This window comes from Rhynchophorus ferrugineus, unplaced genomic scaffold (genome assembly GCF_030347505.1).
Source record: "Rhynchophorus ferrugineus isolate W39M unplaced genomic scaffold, kcgeb_rfMv2 rfM7, whole genome shotgun sequence".
In the NCBI taxonomy this organism is placed as follows: domain Eukaryota; kingdom Metazoa; phylum Arthropoda; class Insecta; order Coleoptera; family Curculionidae; genus Rhynchophorus; species Rhynchophorus ferrugineus.
This window is the reverse complement of record NW_027472586.1, coordinates 29,137,995-29,153,893: the sequence shown is the minus strand read 5'-3', so window position 1 is coordinate 29,153,893 and position 15,899 is coordinate 29,137,995. Positions and strand designations below refer to the sequence as shown.

Sequence of the window (15,899 nt, the reverse complement as noted above, 5' to 3'; positions counted from 1 at the left end):
CTGAGGGCAAGGGTTGTGTTTACCAGTGCGCGTCGTATCTGGACAGGTAAAAATACTCAATTTTTAAATTAATTAAGACTGGATAACTTTTTTCTAATGACATTTGATAGACTTAACAAAAGTATTAAATTAGTGGTCAGATTCTTTTATGATTATTTATAATATGCAAGACGATACTTTTTATATGTAAAAAAAAATTCAAAATATTTCAGTAGAGCTGTAATTTTTATGATATTATTTAAGTATCAATTAAGTATATATTATAGACATATGATCAAAGAAAAATACCAATTAAAATAATTATATGGTTTTTTTATAATGTTAAAGAAATATATTTAATTTTTTTGAAAAAATAACGGCTAACAAATATATCGACATATCGATCAAAAAAATATATTGGCCAAAAATATCCATATATATCGATGTTAAGCCTATCAAAAGCTATTAAAAAATAACCAATTTTAATTAATTAATTTTTTTACCTATACAGATACGATGCGTACTGGCAAACGCAATCCCTGCGGCCAGCCAGATGAAACAGCGTGAAAGAGATGATATGTCGAAAGATCAGCTTACCTGAAATTCTCCCTCAAAAATGTTGCTAGGCTAAATGGTTTTGAGCTCATTGATAAAACCCAAACTGAATCAAGGAAGATCTTTCGGTGAAAAGGCAATTCTAAAAAAATTGAACCACAATTTCCAAGTTTCAAATTTCCTAGTATAAATATTTTGAATCTTCGAAGGGGATGAAATAAATTTGGAAAAATATATAAACCGTTACCATTTTATGTCAAGAAAAATTTTGAAGACCAATTTTTTTAGCAATTATTCTTGTGCGAATTAGTAAAAATAAATACTATAAGAGAATTTGTTTATTCCTATTTCATGCAGCTGTTGAGCCAGAAGGTGGGAGCACCGAAATCATCAGCTGCTGAATACTATGTCCAAAAAGCTAATCAAATGTTATGGCAGCACATGAAGAAATATTCGTTAGAAAACATCGAGGATGGAGTCATTCGATTAAGGTCAATAGAATTTTAAAATTGATTAATTGGAGTTGTTTTTATTAATGTATCCTTAATATGTTTGGACAGGAATGGATCTCTAGATATTTTAATAGCGGATACTCCTGTGTTGGATTATTATAGAGCAACAGATCATGGCTGTAAACTTCAAAAGATAGGCGACACCATCAACGAAGATGCTTATGCTATTGGAATGACCAAAGGATTTCCATTGAAGGTATGTATATTGGAAGTGGCATAACAACATATTATCATTGTCAAATGTTGGTTTCTAATATTGATCTCATGATGATATGATTTTAATATTTGTCTGTTATGTATGTTATATTTTCTTTAGCACTATTAATGTCCGTAAGGGTGTTTTATTATTATTTTATTTTCAATTTTCATTCATTACTTCTTAAATTTTCTTAAAAGAAAACCGCTTAAGAGGATCATTAAATAATTGTGGAAGCCTAGATACCATATTTACATGTTCCTGTTACCTGGAACTAATTATTTAATAGATTTTAATTAGTCAAAAGTAGTTTTTATTAATAAATATTAATTAAAGTAATTTATTATGAAATACAATTCATCACAATCCTAATCCAAAATTACCTTGATAAAGTAAGGTGTATATTCTAAAAGAAAAATCTTATTTTTAGCAGTATTTTATAACCGACAATGAAAAGTCTTCAGGCTGAAGAATCATGAGAGAGCGAGACATCGTCATCAAAACGGATTCATAATAACCAGATAATGCTTTGTATGAAATAAAATCAACAAGAATTGGAGTATGATGAGGTTTTGAAAAGCAATGAACCTAAATATTACTGAAGATTTGAAATGTTGATTTTAATGGCAAATTGTTGTAAAAAAAGTTACTATAACACAACAGAGTATGAGGTACTGAGAAATATATTAGTCTAAATCGATTTTCTTTAAATAAAAATGTTTAACCTTATTTGACCAGGTCGTTTCTGGTAGTACAACAAAACTAAATATATGTCATCAGGAAAAACAATATAATTGCTGTATCGAAATATGTTTTTTTCCCAGCAATAAAAATGCAAGATACCATTTTCCAAAACAATATATCAAAATATTTAATATTAATCGCTATATTCCCCACTATGTTCCCGAACACCTTACGTAAGTGTTTCGCAAACATTGTTCTGTCATGGCCCGGTAATTTTCACACTGCCCCTTCTTGACCCACTTAATACGTTTAAACCTAAGCTGGTTCGATTAAGTAAAATAATATACATTTATTAATAGTAAAAATGTTTTATTTATAATATATGTATGTATATATATATATATATATATATATATATATATATATATATATATATCGCCAATGGTTTTGTGTCAAATATATCTTTGAGTGCAAATTGGGTGGAAGTTTAATTACTTCTGAATCTGGCAAATTAAGTTCGGAATCTAAGTTGAATGTAATTGAGTTTCTTATCCAAGCTTTGTTGCTGAGGATTGGAGGAAAATATTCTCAATAGAGTCCCAAAAAATCTTCTTTAATTTGAGTTTAGATGTGGAAATGCAATCGTGTTGTGCTTTTTGTATTGCACTTAAATTACTAAATGCTTTCCGATTCCGCCTTGCCTTGCACTTTAAATATTTCTATATTATTACTTTGCAACAGCATGTTTAGATTATTTAAAAATTCAAAAATATCAACTATGTAAGCCAGTTTTACCAACATGTTAACATCATAAAATATGTTCTTGAATTCAAATATTACATCTCTGGCTGTTGGGTGATATTGTTATAAATAAACTTTTATTTCTTCTTTGAATTCAATAAGCCTTTTTAAGACATTGCCTCTTGAGAGCCATCGCGCCTCAGAGTGTAAAAGAAGATACCACAAAACAAAGAATTATCTTGAGTTCAGTGGACGAGATTTTATAAACTTTATTGACTTGATATACTCTTGCTTCGTTGCTACCAACGATAAAGGCTTTTACTTGACTACCAATGACTCTCTATGAACAGTGCATCCATATGTATTCCTGCGTTACAACTTTAACCCTTGAATAAAGCCCAGTACGAGTGAAATTTCATAAGAAGCAGGACAACTCCATATTTCTTTCTCTATTATTTAACTCTCTCTTCGTATTTGCCAAGGACTCTTTTGGCATTTCTCTGTAGTCAGGATGTTTTAGTTCCAAATGTCGCTGCAACATTGAAGGTTTCATTGAATCGTTTGATAGTTCGACATTGTTATCTGTGCCCTACATAAAGCCGAGAATGTAATTTTCAATGTATTGTCGGATCCATGACCTCTTTTTTAAAATTATCATTTACCTATTCTTCGTGCGCCCGTTTGTTGGAATCGATATTAGAACATGTACTTGCCTGTACTAACTCACTATCACTCAACTGTTGTTGCGAGCCGGTATTTTTGATGGCCTGGTGCCGGGTCGCTGAGGAATGAATTTAAATGGAAAGCAGTGTCTTACAAAGTTACTCTCTGTGTGACTTTGAGTTTTGAGTGTTGTGGTGCAATATGTCTAATAAAATTTTAAATATTTATCAGCAGTTTCAGTTTGACCTGTTGCCATATGAACTACACACACGTTGGTGCGGCCGAAATTATAGTCTGGATAAAGCGAAAACAAAACGAAAGAAGAAAGCGCCTATTTCTAATCGTTTTATATTCTTAATTTTTGTCTAAATATTCATTATAAATCCATCGCTGGTGCTTGGGTACAGTATCAAGGAATACTCTGCTATTGATGCTGCAATATTCTAAGTAATCTCCACCAAATCTCCATTGATCGATGATCTGTTTCTATCCCTAATTGGCACATCCTACTCATATGACTTCATCTCTAAGAAGATCTTGAAGAGAAATATGTAGAGTTTGTCTTAAGCGTCGCCTAAGAATGATCTGAAGCTTACAGATCAATAGAAGAGTCGAACTGTCGAAACAACGTCGAAGGATTGAGAAAATAAAAGTTCTAAAATGCCGGATTTTGATTGCAACATTTCTCATCATGTACATGCACTATCCTGTACAAGTGAAATCTTCTGGAGCTTGGTCGATTTAGCTTATTAAATCAGCTTCAATTTTCATTTTATTACTGATTTAAACTGCGGAACTTATATTAACTAGTTCCCGTTAGTCTACAATGGCAGGCTACCCGTCAGTTGTCAATACTTTAGTTTTTCCATTATTAATGTTACTCTGCCATATCTATATAATATACAATTCACATCGCTTTGCAACATGAATTTGAAGGATGCCCCAACATCTGTATCCAGAAACATATATATATGTTAATTATGTTATAGTATCTTTTTTTGCAACAGTTTGTCAATCAAATCAACATTTCAAAACTTCAGTAATAATTGTTTCATTGGTTTTTACACTGGTTAAAACCACATTATACTCCATTTCTTGTTGATTTTATTTAATTTGTAGTATTATCTGATAATTGTGAATCTGTTTTGATGACGATGTCTCGCTCTCTCGTGATTCTTCACCCTGACGACTTTTCATTGTCAGTTAGAAAATACTGCTAAAAATCAGATTCTTGTTTTAGAATATACCTCTTACAAGCTATTCAAATATTTTTCATTTCTTGTTTTTATAATTACATAATTCTCACAAGTTTTTTATGGTAATTTTGAGCTAAGATTATGACGAATTATATTTCATAGTGAATAATAAATAACTCACTGTTAACAATCTGTTTGTGTATCCCAGGTATTCTGTGTCAGTGACGACAATGCAACCACTTTTAGATAATTAAAATCAATTAAAAAATTGGTTCCAGATAACAGAAGCATGTAAAGGCGGTATCTAGGGTCCACAATTTATGATCCGGTTAGTCTATAATAGCGGGTGATCCGTCAGTTTTGAATATTTTGATTTTTTAATCATTAGTGTTAGGAATTATAAATAAATTATTCGCCCGACAGGGTAAGACCATCTGTCAGTGGTCGGTGCCTGCTCTTTTTCAGCTTGTTTCGTCGTGAAGTCTTGGTGGTCTTAATAACTTTCTGACAATTGATATTTTCTCATACTGACGGTACCCTCTTAGATCACAAAAATTTACATAAACAAACTATGAAGCCGCGACGTTAATATTTCCATATCTTTTTGAAAATTTTAATCATATCTTTGGTCATTTCTGCTGTCTGTTGGTTTACTGCGGTATTACTGCAGTTTAACGAGTTTATTGCTGTTCGTAATTCATCTATTGTTCGCTATTAATAACAGCAACATTGGCTAAGCTATGCCGTTGTAAACGGTGATCTACACGAACTTGAAATATGTATAAACTAGATTATATAGGTTAAGAATTTGAAGCACTGGTTGTTAAGAACAGGCATTATTGATAGTCTGCAGGGAGTGTCAAGAATTAGAGCATATAAGCCAAATTTTTGAGTGGCTATTTGTAGAGAATTTAAGATGATAAACTGTACTGCAAATATCTTTGCTGGGACAACAGTAAACAGGACAGGCTCTAGCTCCAACTAATCTACGAGAATAAGAACCATCTGTAAAAACGGCTCCACAGTTTAGGTACTAAGTTAAGAAAAGGTTATAAAAATTATTAAAAGATCAAGAAAAGATTGGAAATTACAAATTGTGTTATTGTGAGCTGAAAATGAGATTATGTTTAACGGAGAATTATGGAAAATGTGTCAATAAAGACAAATCATACGGAACCAATGACTAGTTAATGGAGAGTTATGGACAATGTTTTAATCAAGGCTATTCGCGCGGAACTAAACATCAACAATAAAATAGTTAGGAAATATTTGAATGAAGAACATATGAATTAACAGTGTAACATTTAACGAGACGAGTTTTTATTATCGAATCACTGCTGAAACGAGACGAAATAGAGCCATTTTACAAACGAATAATGACGGGAAATAAAAACCGGATCGAACGACAATAATATGCCAAAAAAAAGCGTGGCCGAAACCATTCGAAGCTTCACAAACGGCCGTAAAGCCCGCACAAACCCCATTCCATTTCCACTAAAACTTTGAATTAAAAGAAAATATGCGAACGTTCTTCTATTAAACTTAATTGGCCTGCGCAAAAATTTCATGTAGTATTGTCTGAGTTTTTCCACAAATATACAGAACCCGAATATTTATATATAATGATATTAATTAAAATATTTCGATTACTATTTTTGTGGAAAACTATGGGCGACAAAAGTGACTCTTTTACGACCAGACGCCTAGTCCAGAACAAGAAGCTCATATAATCCTGTGAATCTTGTGAGAGAGGGACTGATTACGGAACGTCAACCTCTTGACGATTCAAGGTTCCTATTCGCCCTTGCACCTTTTATATCACACTTTGGTGTGTTATGTTTAAGGAACTATAGTCAATTCAAAACAGCAGTGAACCCACGTGATCTGTCAAAACATTGCAATGTTGCCGCAGCAACTCCGAGTTATAATACATTTTGACATAAATGTTATGTATTATAATTTATTTTTACATTGTAGTACATCTAATGCATAGATTATCGAAGATATTAAAACTATAATTAATTATACAGCCGCAATAATTTATAGGATAGAGTTGTTTCATTATATTTACATTAAACTTTTTCCACACTAGTATAGATAGAGTTCTAGGCGCGCTTTTTATGTAGTGGTATCCCCCGAAGGCCCAATCCACGTAATTAACAATTGTATTCTGATTAATGTATTTTTCTCTCATTAGAGAGCATATTTACCTTTTATGCTTAGTTCTTATTTCTTTCGATGCAATGTTTCCTTATAAAGTCGTTCTCAATCAGTTCAGTCTCCTTTCCATAAATCCAGACAGTTCTGGTGTGAATATCCTCCTGAACCTGACTGTCTATTGTAGTAATTCTCTACAATACCCCATATCAACTCAGTTTGATTAAATATGCAGTTATAGGGAGGAAGACGTAATACTGTATGGCCATAACGTTCAGCAATCTGATGTACCATGTATATTTTCTCAAGCTTATTTCTAAAAAAGTAAATGCAAAAAGTAAGTATTTCATTTATATTTACCGAGTAACAATTTAAAATATTTCATTCTTTGACATGATTTCATCAAAACTTATTTTCGTACTTTTAGCCTTTGTTGATGCACTTGTTGGCATCTTCTCCACCGGTGTACTATGATATGGTTCATTGTTTATAACAAAAACTAATAGTTCCTCCAAGTTCTATAATAGCTGATTTTGAAACCACTGCAAAAACACGTTATGGTATGGTAATCATTAATTCTGCACTAGGAGTTAAACCATTCCTATTTCCAGCATGAAGAACTATATGTTTGCAATGAATTATTAATAAATGTTATTATTAAAAAACCTAATCGATAGTTATTTTATTATTTTATAATTTATAGCTTATTCCAATGTTTACATTTTTCTATAAACTTTTGTTGTTTTTATATTATCTTTATTATTATCTTGCCATGAGTGACCCAATGTGCCATTCTGAAATATTCGTGTCTCATCTAAATATACAAATTGATATAATAATTATTTCTTGATTATGTTTTCAAAAATTGTATTCTTTTAAAAGCAATATTGGAAAGTTCCATTATACCCCTTCGTGAGTTTGACGGAACAGTGTATGAAGGGATGTTCTATATCCCTCAAATAGCTTAATGTCCTTTTGATTTTTATGTATACTGTCCAGACTAACAATTTTCTCTGAAATAATGGTTTTAAATTATGTTTCGAATAAAAACACTACTTACTGTTTTTATACATTTCCTATATTTTGATCCCTGATACATCTAACATCAAGTTGATCTTCATTCGTAACGTGTTTCTCATAAAGACGGTTTCTTTATGGTGAATTTAAGGTTATATTGTTTTAAATAAAAATGTATTAAAACAAAGCGTTAAAACAACGTTTGCTGGTTTATACCCTGTAATTATAATATTTTGAAGAATTTTGCAGACGTTTGATAAACGGAAAACTTTTGCAGGCTCATACAGTTACATGTTCGAACGTTCGAAACAACATTCTATCTCGTTTTAAATAGAATAAAATGAGAAGGAAGATATTGTCTGATTGTAAAATGAATTTACAATTTTCGACAGGCACATCGTGATTAACGAGCGTCACTACTGTTTTGAATGGACTATATACTTTCTTGATCTATGTGTAATTTGCTTCTTTTTTTCTGTATCTGCTAAGTTTCCTTGCTTCCCCTTTTCTGAAATATTTTTCTGATACATTCATAATAGTTTTGCTTTTCTATTCTTCTCTTCTCTATGTGTCCCCACCAACTGAGTTCTCTTCTTCCTATATGCTCTTCCACTGATTTAACATCGAGTTTTTTTATTTCTTTACATTTCATCCGGCCCATTTTTGTCACTTCTGTCTCTTCTTAGGTATTTCAATTTTGCTGCTTGTATCTTAGTTTTAACGCACCTGGACAATATCCAAGTCTCGCAACCGACTGTTAAGGTTGGTCTATAAATTGTTTTGTGAACTTTCATTTTAGTTTTGCATATTAATTCATTTGCTTTTTCCAATTCTGGCATTCATTTCCATCTTCTGCTATATATATTTCTTTCGATTTCCATACTCAAACTTAAATCCATTTACTTGTTCTACTCCTATATTCTGAATTTGAATATTTATATCTTCTGGCTCTCCCATCAACATGACTTCCGTTTTGTTTTTATTCATTACCATTCCGTATGCTCTTAGTGTCATATTCCATTTATTGGAGATTTTTCCGATGTGTGTCTGGTCTTCTGTTTATCATAATTACATCATCTGCAAAATCTCCCCGCGATATTTCTATTTTATTGTTATTACTTTATTTTATTTTTTATTCAGTAATATTATAAACAGAATTGGGCTTAACCTTCCACGTCGTCTTGGTTTTGCTCGGATTTTTAAGGTGTTTGGAATTGTATTGGTTGCAATGACGGAATTATTGAGTTAGCCCTAACCCTCCAAATGTGCGTGTATAAATTTGGCAGCTGCCGCATTAGTTTGTGAATTATAGCATTTTGAGTGAAGCAACTTTTGTTATTGCGAAAGAAATGGATAAAAAGGAATTACGCGTGTTGATAAAATATTGCTTTTTGAAAGGAGAAAAATAGAGTTGGCTTGATGCCGGGTTTCCGGACACTGCCCTAGGAAAATGAATCATCAAGGTTTGGTATGATAAGTTTAGAGGTGGTGAAATCAGAACTGAAGACGGTGAACGCAGTGGACGGCCAAAAGAATTTGTTACCGACAAAACCATTTTAGAAATTCACAAAATGATTTTGAATGACCGTTAATTGAAATTGAATCAAATATCAGACACTCTAAAGATATCAACTGAACGTGAGTATCATATCATCTACAAATATTTGGGTATGAGAAAGCGCTGTGCAAAGTGGATGCCGCGGGAGTTCGATGATTGGGAGGCAGTGTTTGGAGATGATCAAGCGTAATAAACCCGAGTTTTTGCGTCAATATGTGACTGTGGATTAAAAATGGCTCCATCATTACACTCTGAAGTCCAATCGATAGTCATCCGAGTGAACTATACACGATGAAACCTATCCAAAGTGTGGGAACACACAACAGTAGGCTGAGAAGTTTATGGTGTCGGTAATTTGGGATGCGCATGAAATGAGTTTCATTGACTACCTTGAAAATGGAAATACCATCAACAGCGACTATTATATAGCGTTATTGTACCATTTGAAGGACGAAATCGCCCAAAAACGGCCGTATTTGAAGAAAAAGAAAGTGCTGCTTCACCAAGACAATGCACCGTGTCACAGGTCAGTGAAAACCATGCCAAAAATCCATCCATCCACCGTATTCTCGATATCTGGCCCCCACCGATTATTTCCTGTTCTCAGATCTCAAAAGAATGTTCGCTGGGAAGAAATTTTCGTCGAATGAAGAGGTGATCTCCGAAATTGTTCTATTTTCGTTCTAAAGGACAAATCGTACTAAAAAAATAGTGTCGAAATGTTGGAGGGTCACTATAATCAGTGTATCACCCTTGAAGGGAATTATGTTGAATAAAAAAAATAATTTTGCCAAAAAATGTGTTTTTTTATGGTAGGCCGGAGACTTTTTAATTGACCTGTTATGTCTGATTAGGATTTGTTTTCTTTTCAGTATTTATTTTGTATTCAATCAAATCCAATGCTGCGGGATTTGTTCCACTTTTCATACTGTAGGCGATAAATTCCGAAAAATATCAAATATCCGGTAACAATAACAACTGATATATTTAGAATGATAGTAAGTTACTTTATTAATGTAACGGTTGTTGTACCAAAAATGAATGGAATGGTCCAGAGAGGAGTTATTCTTAAAATACTTAACTGCCCTCTCTTGTTCCGATATCTAAATGACTCGGTATAAATCCATGTTTCTAGAAACTAATTGGACAATACCCAGTAGACAAACCACATGGCCTTCGTCAATATACCAAGTTGCTTACAATACTTTTTTGTAAATGTTTTCTAATAATTTAATATCCCATATTTTTCAACATTTCCGGTAAAATCTTATGTTGACCTGTTGCTTATCCGTTCTTCGGTTTCCTCACTACACTATTTAATTGGTATATGATTTCGTATGTTACTTCCTGTGGAAGAAAGTAATTCATGAAAGTGTTTGTCCGTCTCCCCATTATTTTTTGTCTTCAGTTATTGTATCTTGTATTAATAATTAACATTTTTGTTATTAAATTTGCTTATAATCTATACATTTCAAGCTCTACGCCCAATAATATTGAATTTCTCGAAAATAATAAGTTGAATATTGTTTTAAAATAAATTTAAACTCTTAATACCATCGACTTCTTAGTAAATTTAATACCCTTCTGGCCAGAATTTTTTCAGGATTGAGACTGAGCTTAACAGGCAGAGCCTGCTGAATTTTTACAAGCTTATTAAGCAAAATAGGGACTGTTGCGCACATAATATGCATATTTAACTTAAATAAGGTGGGGCAACGTAATATAATGGAAATTCGGTTAAAGTTTCAGTAGTGCAACAACAGTACAGATGTTCATAATAAAGTTATATAGATCCGTTAACTATAATACAAAGTAATATTTCAGAAGTTAATGCTAATACATGATGTTTATTAAAAAAATAAACTTTGGTTAGTGAGATAATTTCAAATACATTTTTATTAATTACAACGTAAATATTTACTATAATATAAAGTGAATAATGTACAGATAATTCTATCCCAATTAAATGATGTCGTTATTGGCGAGAAACTGGGTCAGTAAGTTTAATTTAATTAAAAAGTTTGCATGGAAACTTTTTTAATAAACTTTATATATGTTCTTTTTTATTTTGATAGTATTAATTTTGTTCTACACAATTGTGACTGGATATGGAGGACATTGCGGATGTTGCGAGGATATTTATATTATTAAATTTTAACTTTATTAAAAAATTAGGGAATGAGCCAAATTGGAACGCTCTCTAACAAAGAACGAATTGACAGACCGAAATTAATCTTATCTATATATCTTAATATCGATTAATATTAATCTTATGTTCTAATTGGAGACGGAACTCTACTCTTGATAAATAGATGGTGTTTCCCGAATTTATTTAACAACCTGGTATAAGAGAAGAGAAGTAAGAGAGAAAGTAAAGTCCATGGATGGTCTTTCTAGTTTTATCTTATGAGTTATCGACCCAAAAAAATTATTAAATATTGTCATGTCATATCAAGCATCGTCTTTAAACTACTATTAACGAGAAAAGGCAAGGTCTGGCCAATTTGGGGAAGAAAGTCATATTTAAGAAAAGAAAACAATATTTACAATCAGTGGTTATCTCTTGCGGTGATTAGATTGTTCTTGCTCTTTATCTTCTATTTCAATATAATGATTTTAATTTACAGTAGAATTATATACAAGGGAAAAGGTAGTTTAGAGGAATTTGTGTTGAGCGTTTTTATATCAAGGCTAAATGGTCATGATGAATGAGATGTCTAGGCATAGGAGTTTGGTTTATTTTAGAATAGATTCATCAACCCCTAGTGTAGATTCTTCTGGCCGTTCAACAGTGCCCGCTTTTTTACACAAATTAATAGTGTAGGAATGTTCGTCTTTTCAGTCGAAATGTGCGGCTGTCGATGCGATTGTTTGTCCGAACACTCACTACTATTTTGTGGAATGAATTCGCACGGGAACTGATAACACTGGATGAATAAAAACTTGTTTATTTTGATGATAAATGATACATGCGGTCGACGGGAGAATGGAGAGGATATTGGGTTAGGTAAAGGAAATACGGAAGCGCTATGGAACTAGTATTGTTACAAGGGGTAGAGAAAAAGAGAAAAAAGACGTCTCCGTGGTGGCCTATTATAGCCGGGAACCGCATGGGACCAATCCACAAGCGTCGCAATCCTTTGACTTTGATGTAGGTGAATGCTCCCCTCCGAGTGGAGCTTCTGTGGAACGTACTTCCATGTGGTTCAGGTTCCGGAGTGCACCCGCAATCACGCAATCAATCGCCTAGTGACTGATTATGAGTTGGGGATCCCAACCTTAGTCAGGAGTTTTACGGGATCAGCTGTCATCGATGGTGTCGGTAGGACGTCGTCTTGTAGCGTTCCGATTTGTTCGAGGATGTGCACCTATAAGTGCGGTGCATTATGTGGTCCGTTTCGTAGTGCAAGGGTATGTATGCGTTGATGTCATGCATGATGGACTCCTTTGGTCTTCGTCCATAATTTCGTGCGATTACGTCAACCATGTGATGTTGATTGGTTCCTTGTGCTATCCTTCCACGCACATGTGGAGTACCTGGCTATCGATGCGATTGTTTATCAGAACAGTCACTACCATTTTGTGGGAGGAATTCGCACGGAAACTGAAAATATTGGTTGAATAAAAACTTGTTTATTGCGATGTTGAATGGTACATGTCGTCGACCGAGGGATCGATAGGATATTAAGTTAAGGAAGTACGGTACCGCTGTGGAAGTGGTACTGTTACAAGGGGGTAGAGAAAATAAAAGAGAGCGAGACGTCGTCGTGGTGGCCTTTTATAGCCGGGAACCGCATGGTACCAATCCACCAGCGTTGCCAAGCTTTACATTTCTGTAGGTGAATACGTGGTGGTCTAACGGTCGCTGCAATAGGGTTTTTGAGGTTAAACAAAAGCTTTTGTTATCTTAAAACTTTCACATTTTCTAACTACAGGTAGTATTTCGGGGAGATCATAAAGCTGTTCTCTTTTGAGTTCATTCTACTAACTGGAATCAAATAATTACCAAGAAAAAAAGACAGGTTGATTCACAGTTATTTCAAGTATTGTAAGGTCACAAAAGGTAGATTGAAGATACTCAAATAGCCACAAACTACAAATTATTCTCGTAGATTCCCGGTATAAGCATCAAAGTTCATATTTTGAGACCACCAAAGGCAGATTGGAGTTGGTGTGAACTAATACAGTCTACTACATTTTGGACAGAAGCTTGCAGTTCAGGGTGTACGGTGACGAAAATCGGATTGCTCAGTTTCTTAGCTATATATTAATGAAATTTGAAGTCATAACTTGAGAAATCATTCTATGCAGGGTATATTTGTAAATTTAAGTAGAAATAGTACTTGTGCTCGCCGTTCAACAGTCGTTACACTCTATAAAATAAAATAATTTTTGTTATTTGAAACTCTTCACATTTCAAAATTAAATTATTTTAAAACGTCGAATATATTAAAAAATTGTGATTGTCTACATAAATACAAGTACAACATGCGGTTTCCGTATATTATTTATTAATAAATATGTCGCTATATTAACAGGTCAATTGAGGAGTCCTAGGCCTACCATAGTAAAATATATATTTTTGGAAAAATTTGTTTTTTTATTCAACATAGCCCGCTGGGGGCTAGATCTGGAGAATACGGTGGATGGGGAATAAATTCGAAGGCCAATTCATGGATTTTTGCCATCGTTTACACTGATTTATACCACGGTGCATTGTCTTGATGAAGCAGCACTTTCTTTTTCTTCAAACGCGGCCCTTTTTCGGCGATTTCGTCCTTCAACTGGTTCAATAACGCTATGTAATAGTCGCTGTAGATGGTCCTTCATTTTTCAAGGTAGTCAATGAAAATCATTCCATGCGCATCCCAAAAAACAGACGCCATAACCTTGCCAGCCGATTGTTACGTTTTTCCACGCTTTGGTACGGGTTTATCGTATGCAGTCCACTCGGATGACTGTTGATTGGACTTTGGAGTGAAATGATAGAGCCATGTTTCATCTATTGTCACATATCAACGCAAAAACTCGGGTTTATTACGCTTGATCATCTTCAAACACTGCTCCGAATCATCAACTCATCGTTGTTTTTGGTCAAAAGTGAGCTCGCGCGGCACTCACTTTGGACAGAGCTTTCTCATACCGAAATATACGTAAATGATATGATGTACACTTTCAGTTGATATCTTTAGAGTGTCCTATTTCATTCGCTTTCAATTTACGGTCAGTCAAAATTATTTTGTGAATTTTTTAAATGTTTTCCTGGGTAACAACCTCTTTAGGATGTCCACGCGTTCACCGTCTTCTCACATCACCACGTCTAAACTTAGCATACCAATCCTTGATGGTTGATTTTCCTGGGACAGTGTCCATAAACTCGGCATCAAGCCAAGTTTTTGTTTCAACTGTATTTTTCCCTTCAAAGAGCAATATTTTATCAACACGCGAAATTCCTTTTTATCAATTTTATACACAAAAACTAAAGTTGCTTGACTCAAATGCTATAATTCACAAACTAATGATCCGCCAACTATCAAATTTATACACGCATCGTTTAAGAGTTAGGGCTAACTAAAACACATATGAATTTAATTCTAGTAGCGCCATCTATGTGTCAGGCCGGGGACATATAAATTGACCGGTTATACTAAACTAGGTAAATGTGTATACTAATTAATGTATTTGTGGAAACACTCTCAGCTGTAAAGGGCAAAAACTTTGAAAATTATAATAATTTCTACAATATTTGAACTAAATATAAGCAAAAGTAAATTTTTTTGAGTTAAGATGAGAATTAAATCGAACCTTATAGAGTTAATTTATACCTAATTAAACAATACCAATGCAATTAAGGAACTGTATAATTAATTATGATTCAATTAAAAAGTTTTAGGAAAAACTTTTTTAATAAAATTCTGTTCTGCCATTAAGTGTTTTTTTTCTCTATTGATAAGTTTAATTTTTTTCTTGTCGGTAACTGTTTTTGACTCCAGGGTGGATGCGAGAGACGTCCTTTACTGAATTTTTAGAAGCTTATTAACGAATAACGGGAACCTGTTAGTAGGATGGAATTTTTTAGCTATGGCCTTAAACATTCCTAAACCGTTCTTAATTCTAAAGTGATAAAATGTTTGAATGAGAAAACTATTGTAAAGGGTAATGCTTAATTTATAATTGGCAATACATAGAGATAGCACCAATTTTAACCCTTGATAGCCTTCAACCGTTACATTTCAAAATTGTATGTAAATGCAACTATTTGTTTATACATTTATAAAGAAAGGATAGTTTTAGTAAACCAACTTTTAATATATCTATATTTTCTGTTAAATTGTTTAAGTTTTAAAATTCATATTTTTTGGGACTGAAATTCTTTTATTTGAAAAATTGCGATATTTCTTTCTTTGAAATATTTCCATTCTAAATAGTTCAAGAAAACCTACTGATTAATGAGGTCTTTTAATGTTTTCTGAAGTTTAAAGCTAGTAGTAAACCCCAAGCATTGCTTTATTCAAACGACCCTTATATTTCCGGTCCCTTATATCTATCCATATCCAGTCTCGTCACTGACAGTCAAGCAACTAGATTGCAAAACACTATTGAGGACCGCTAAGGAAGTTTTAAAAATGGATTTTAGAAAC

At 33.2% G+C, this 15,899-nt stretch overlaps 1 protein-coding gene across 2 annotated transcripts in view; it reads left to right on the top strand.

Moving 5' to 3' along the window:
• LOC143199482 (uncharacterized) overlaps nucleotides 1-15,899 on the top strand; it is a 270,931-nt gene that overhangs the window by 217,366 nt on the left and 37,666 nt on the right. For both annotated transcript variants that reach the window (XM_076409316.1, XM_076409315.1), the window contains exons 11-12: nucleotides 892-1,025; nucleotides 1,095-1,242. In XM_076409316.1, coding sequence (XP_076265431.1) covers nucleotides 892-1,025; nucleotides 1,095-1,242 — 282 coding nt within the window. The remainder of the gene's footprint in view (nucleotides 1-891; nucleotides 1,026-1,094; nucleotides 1,243-15,899) is intronic.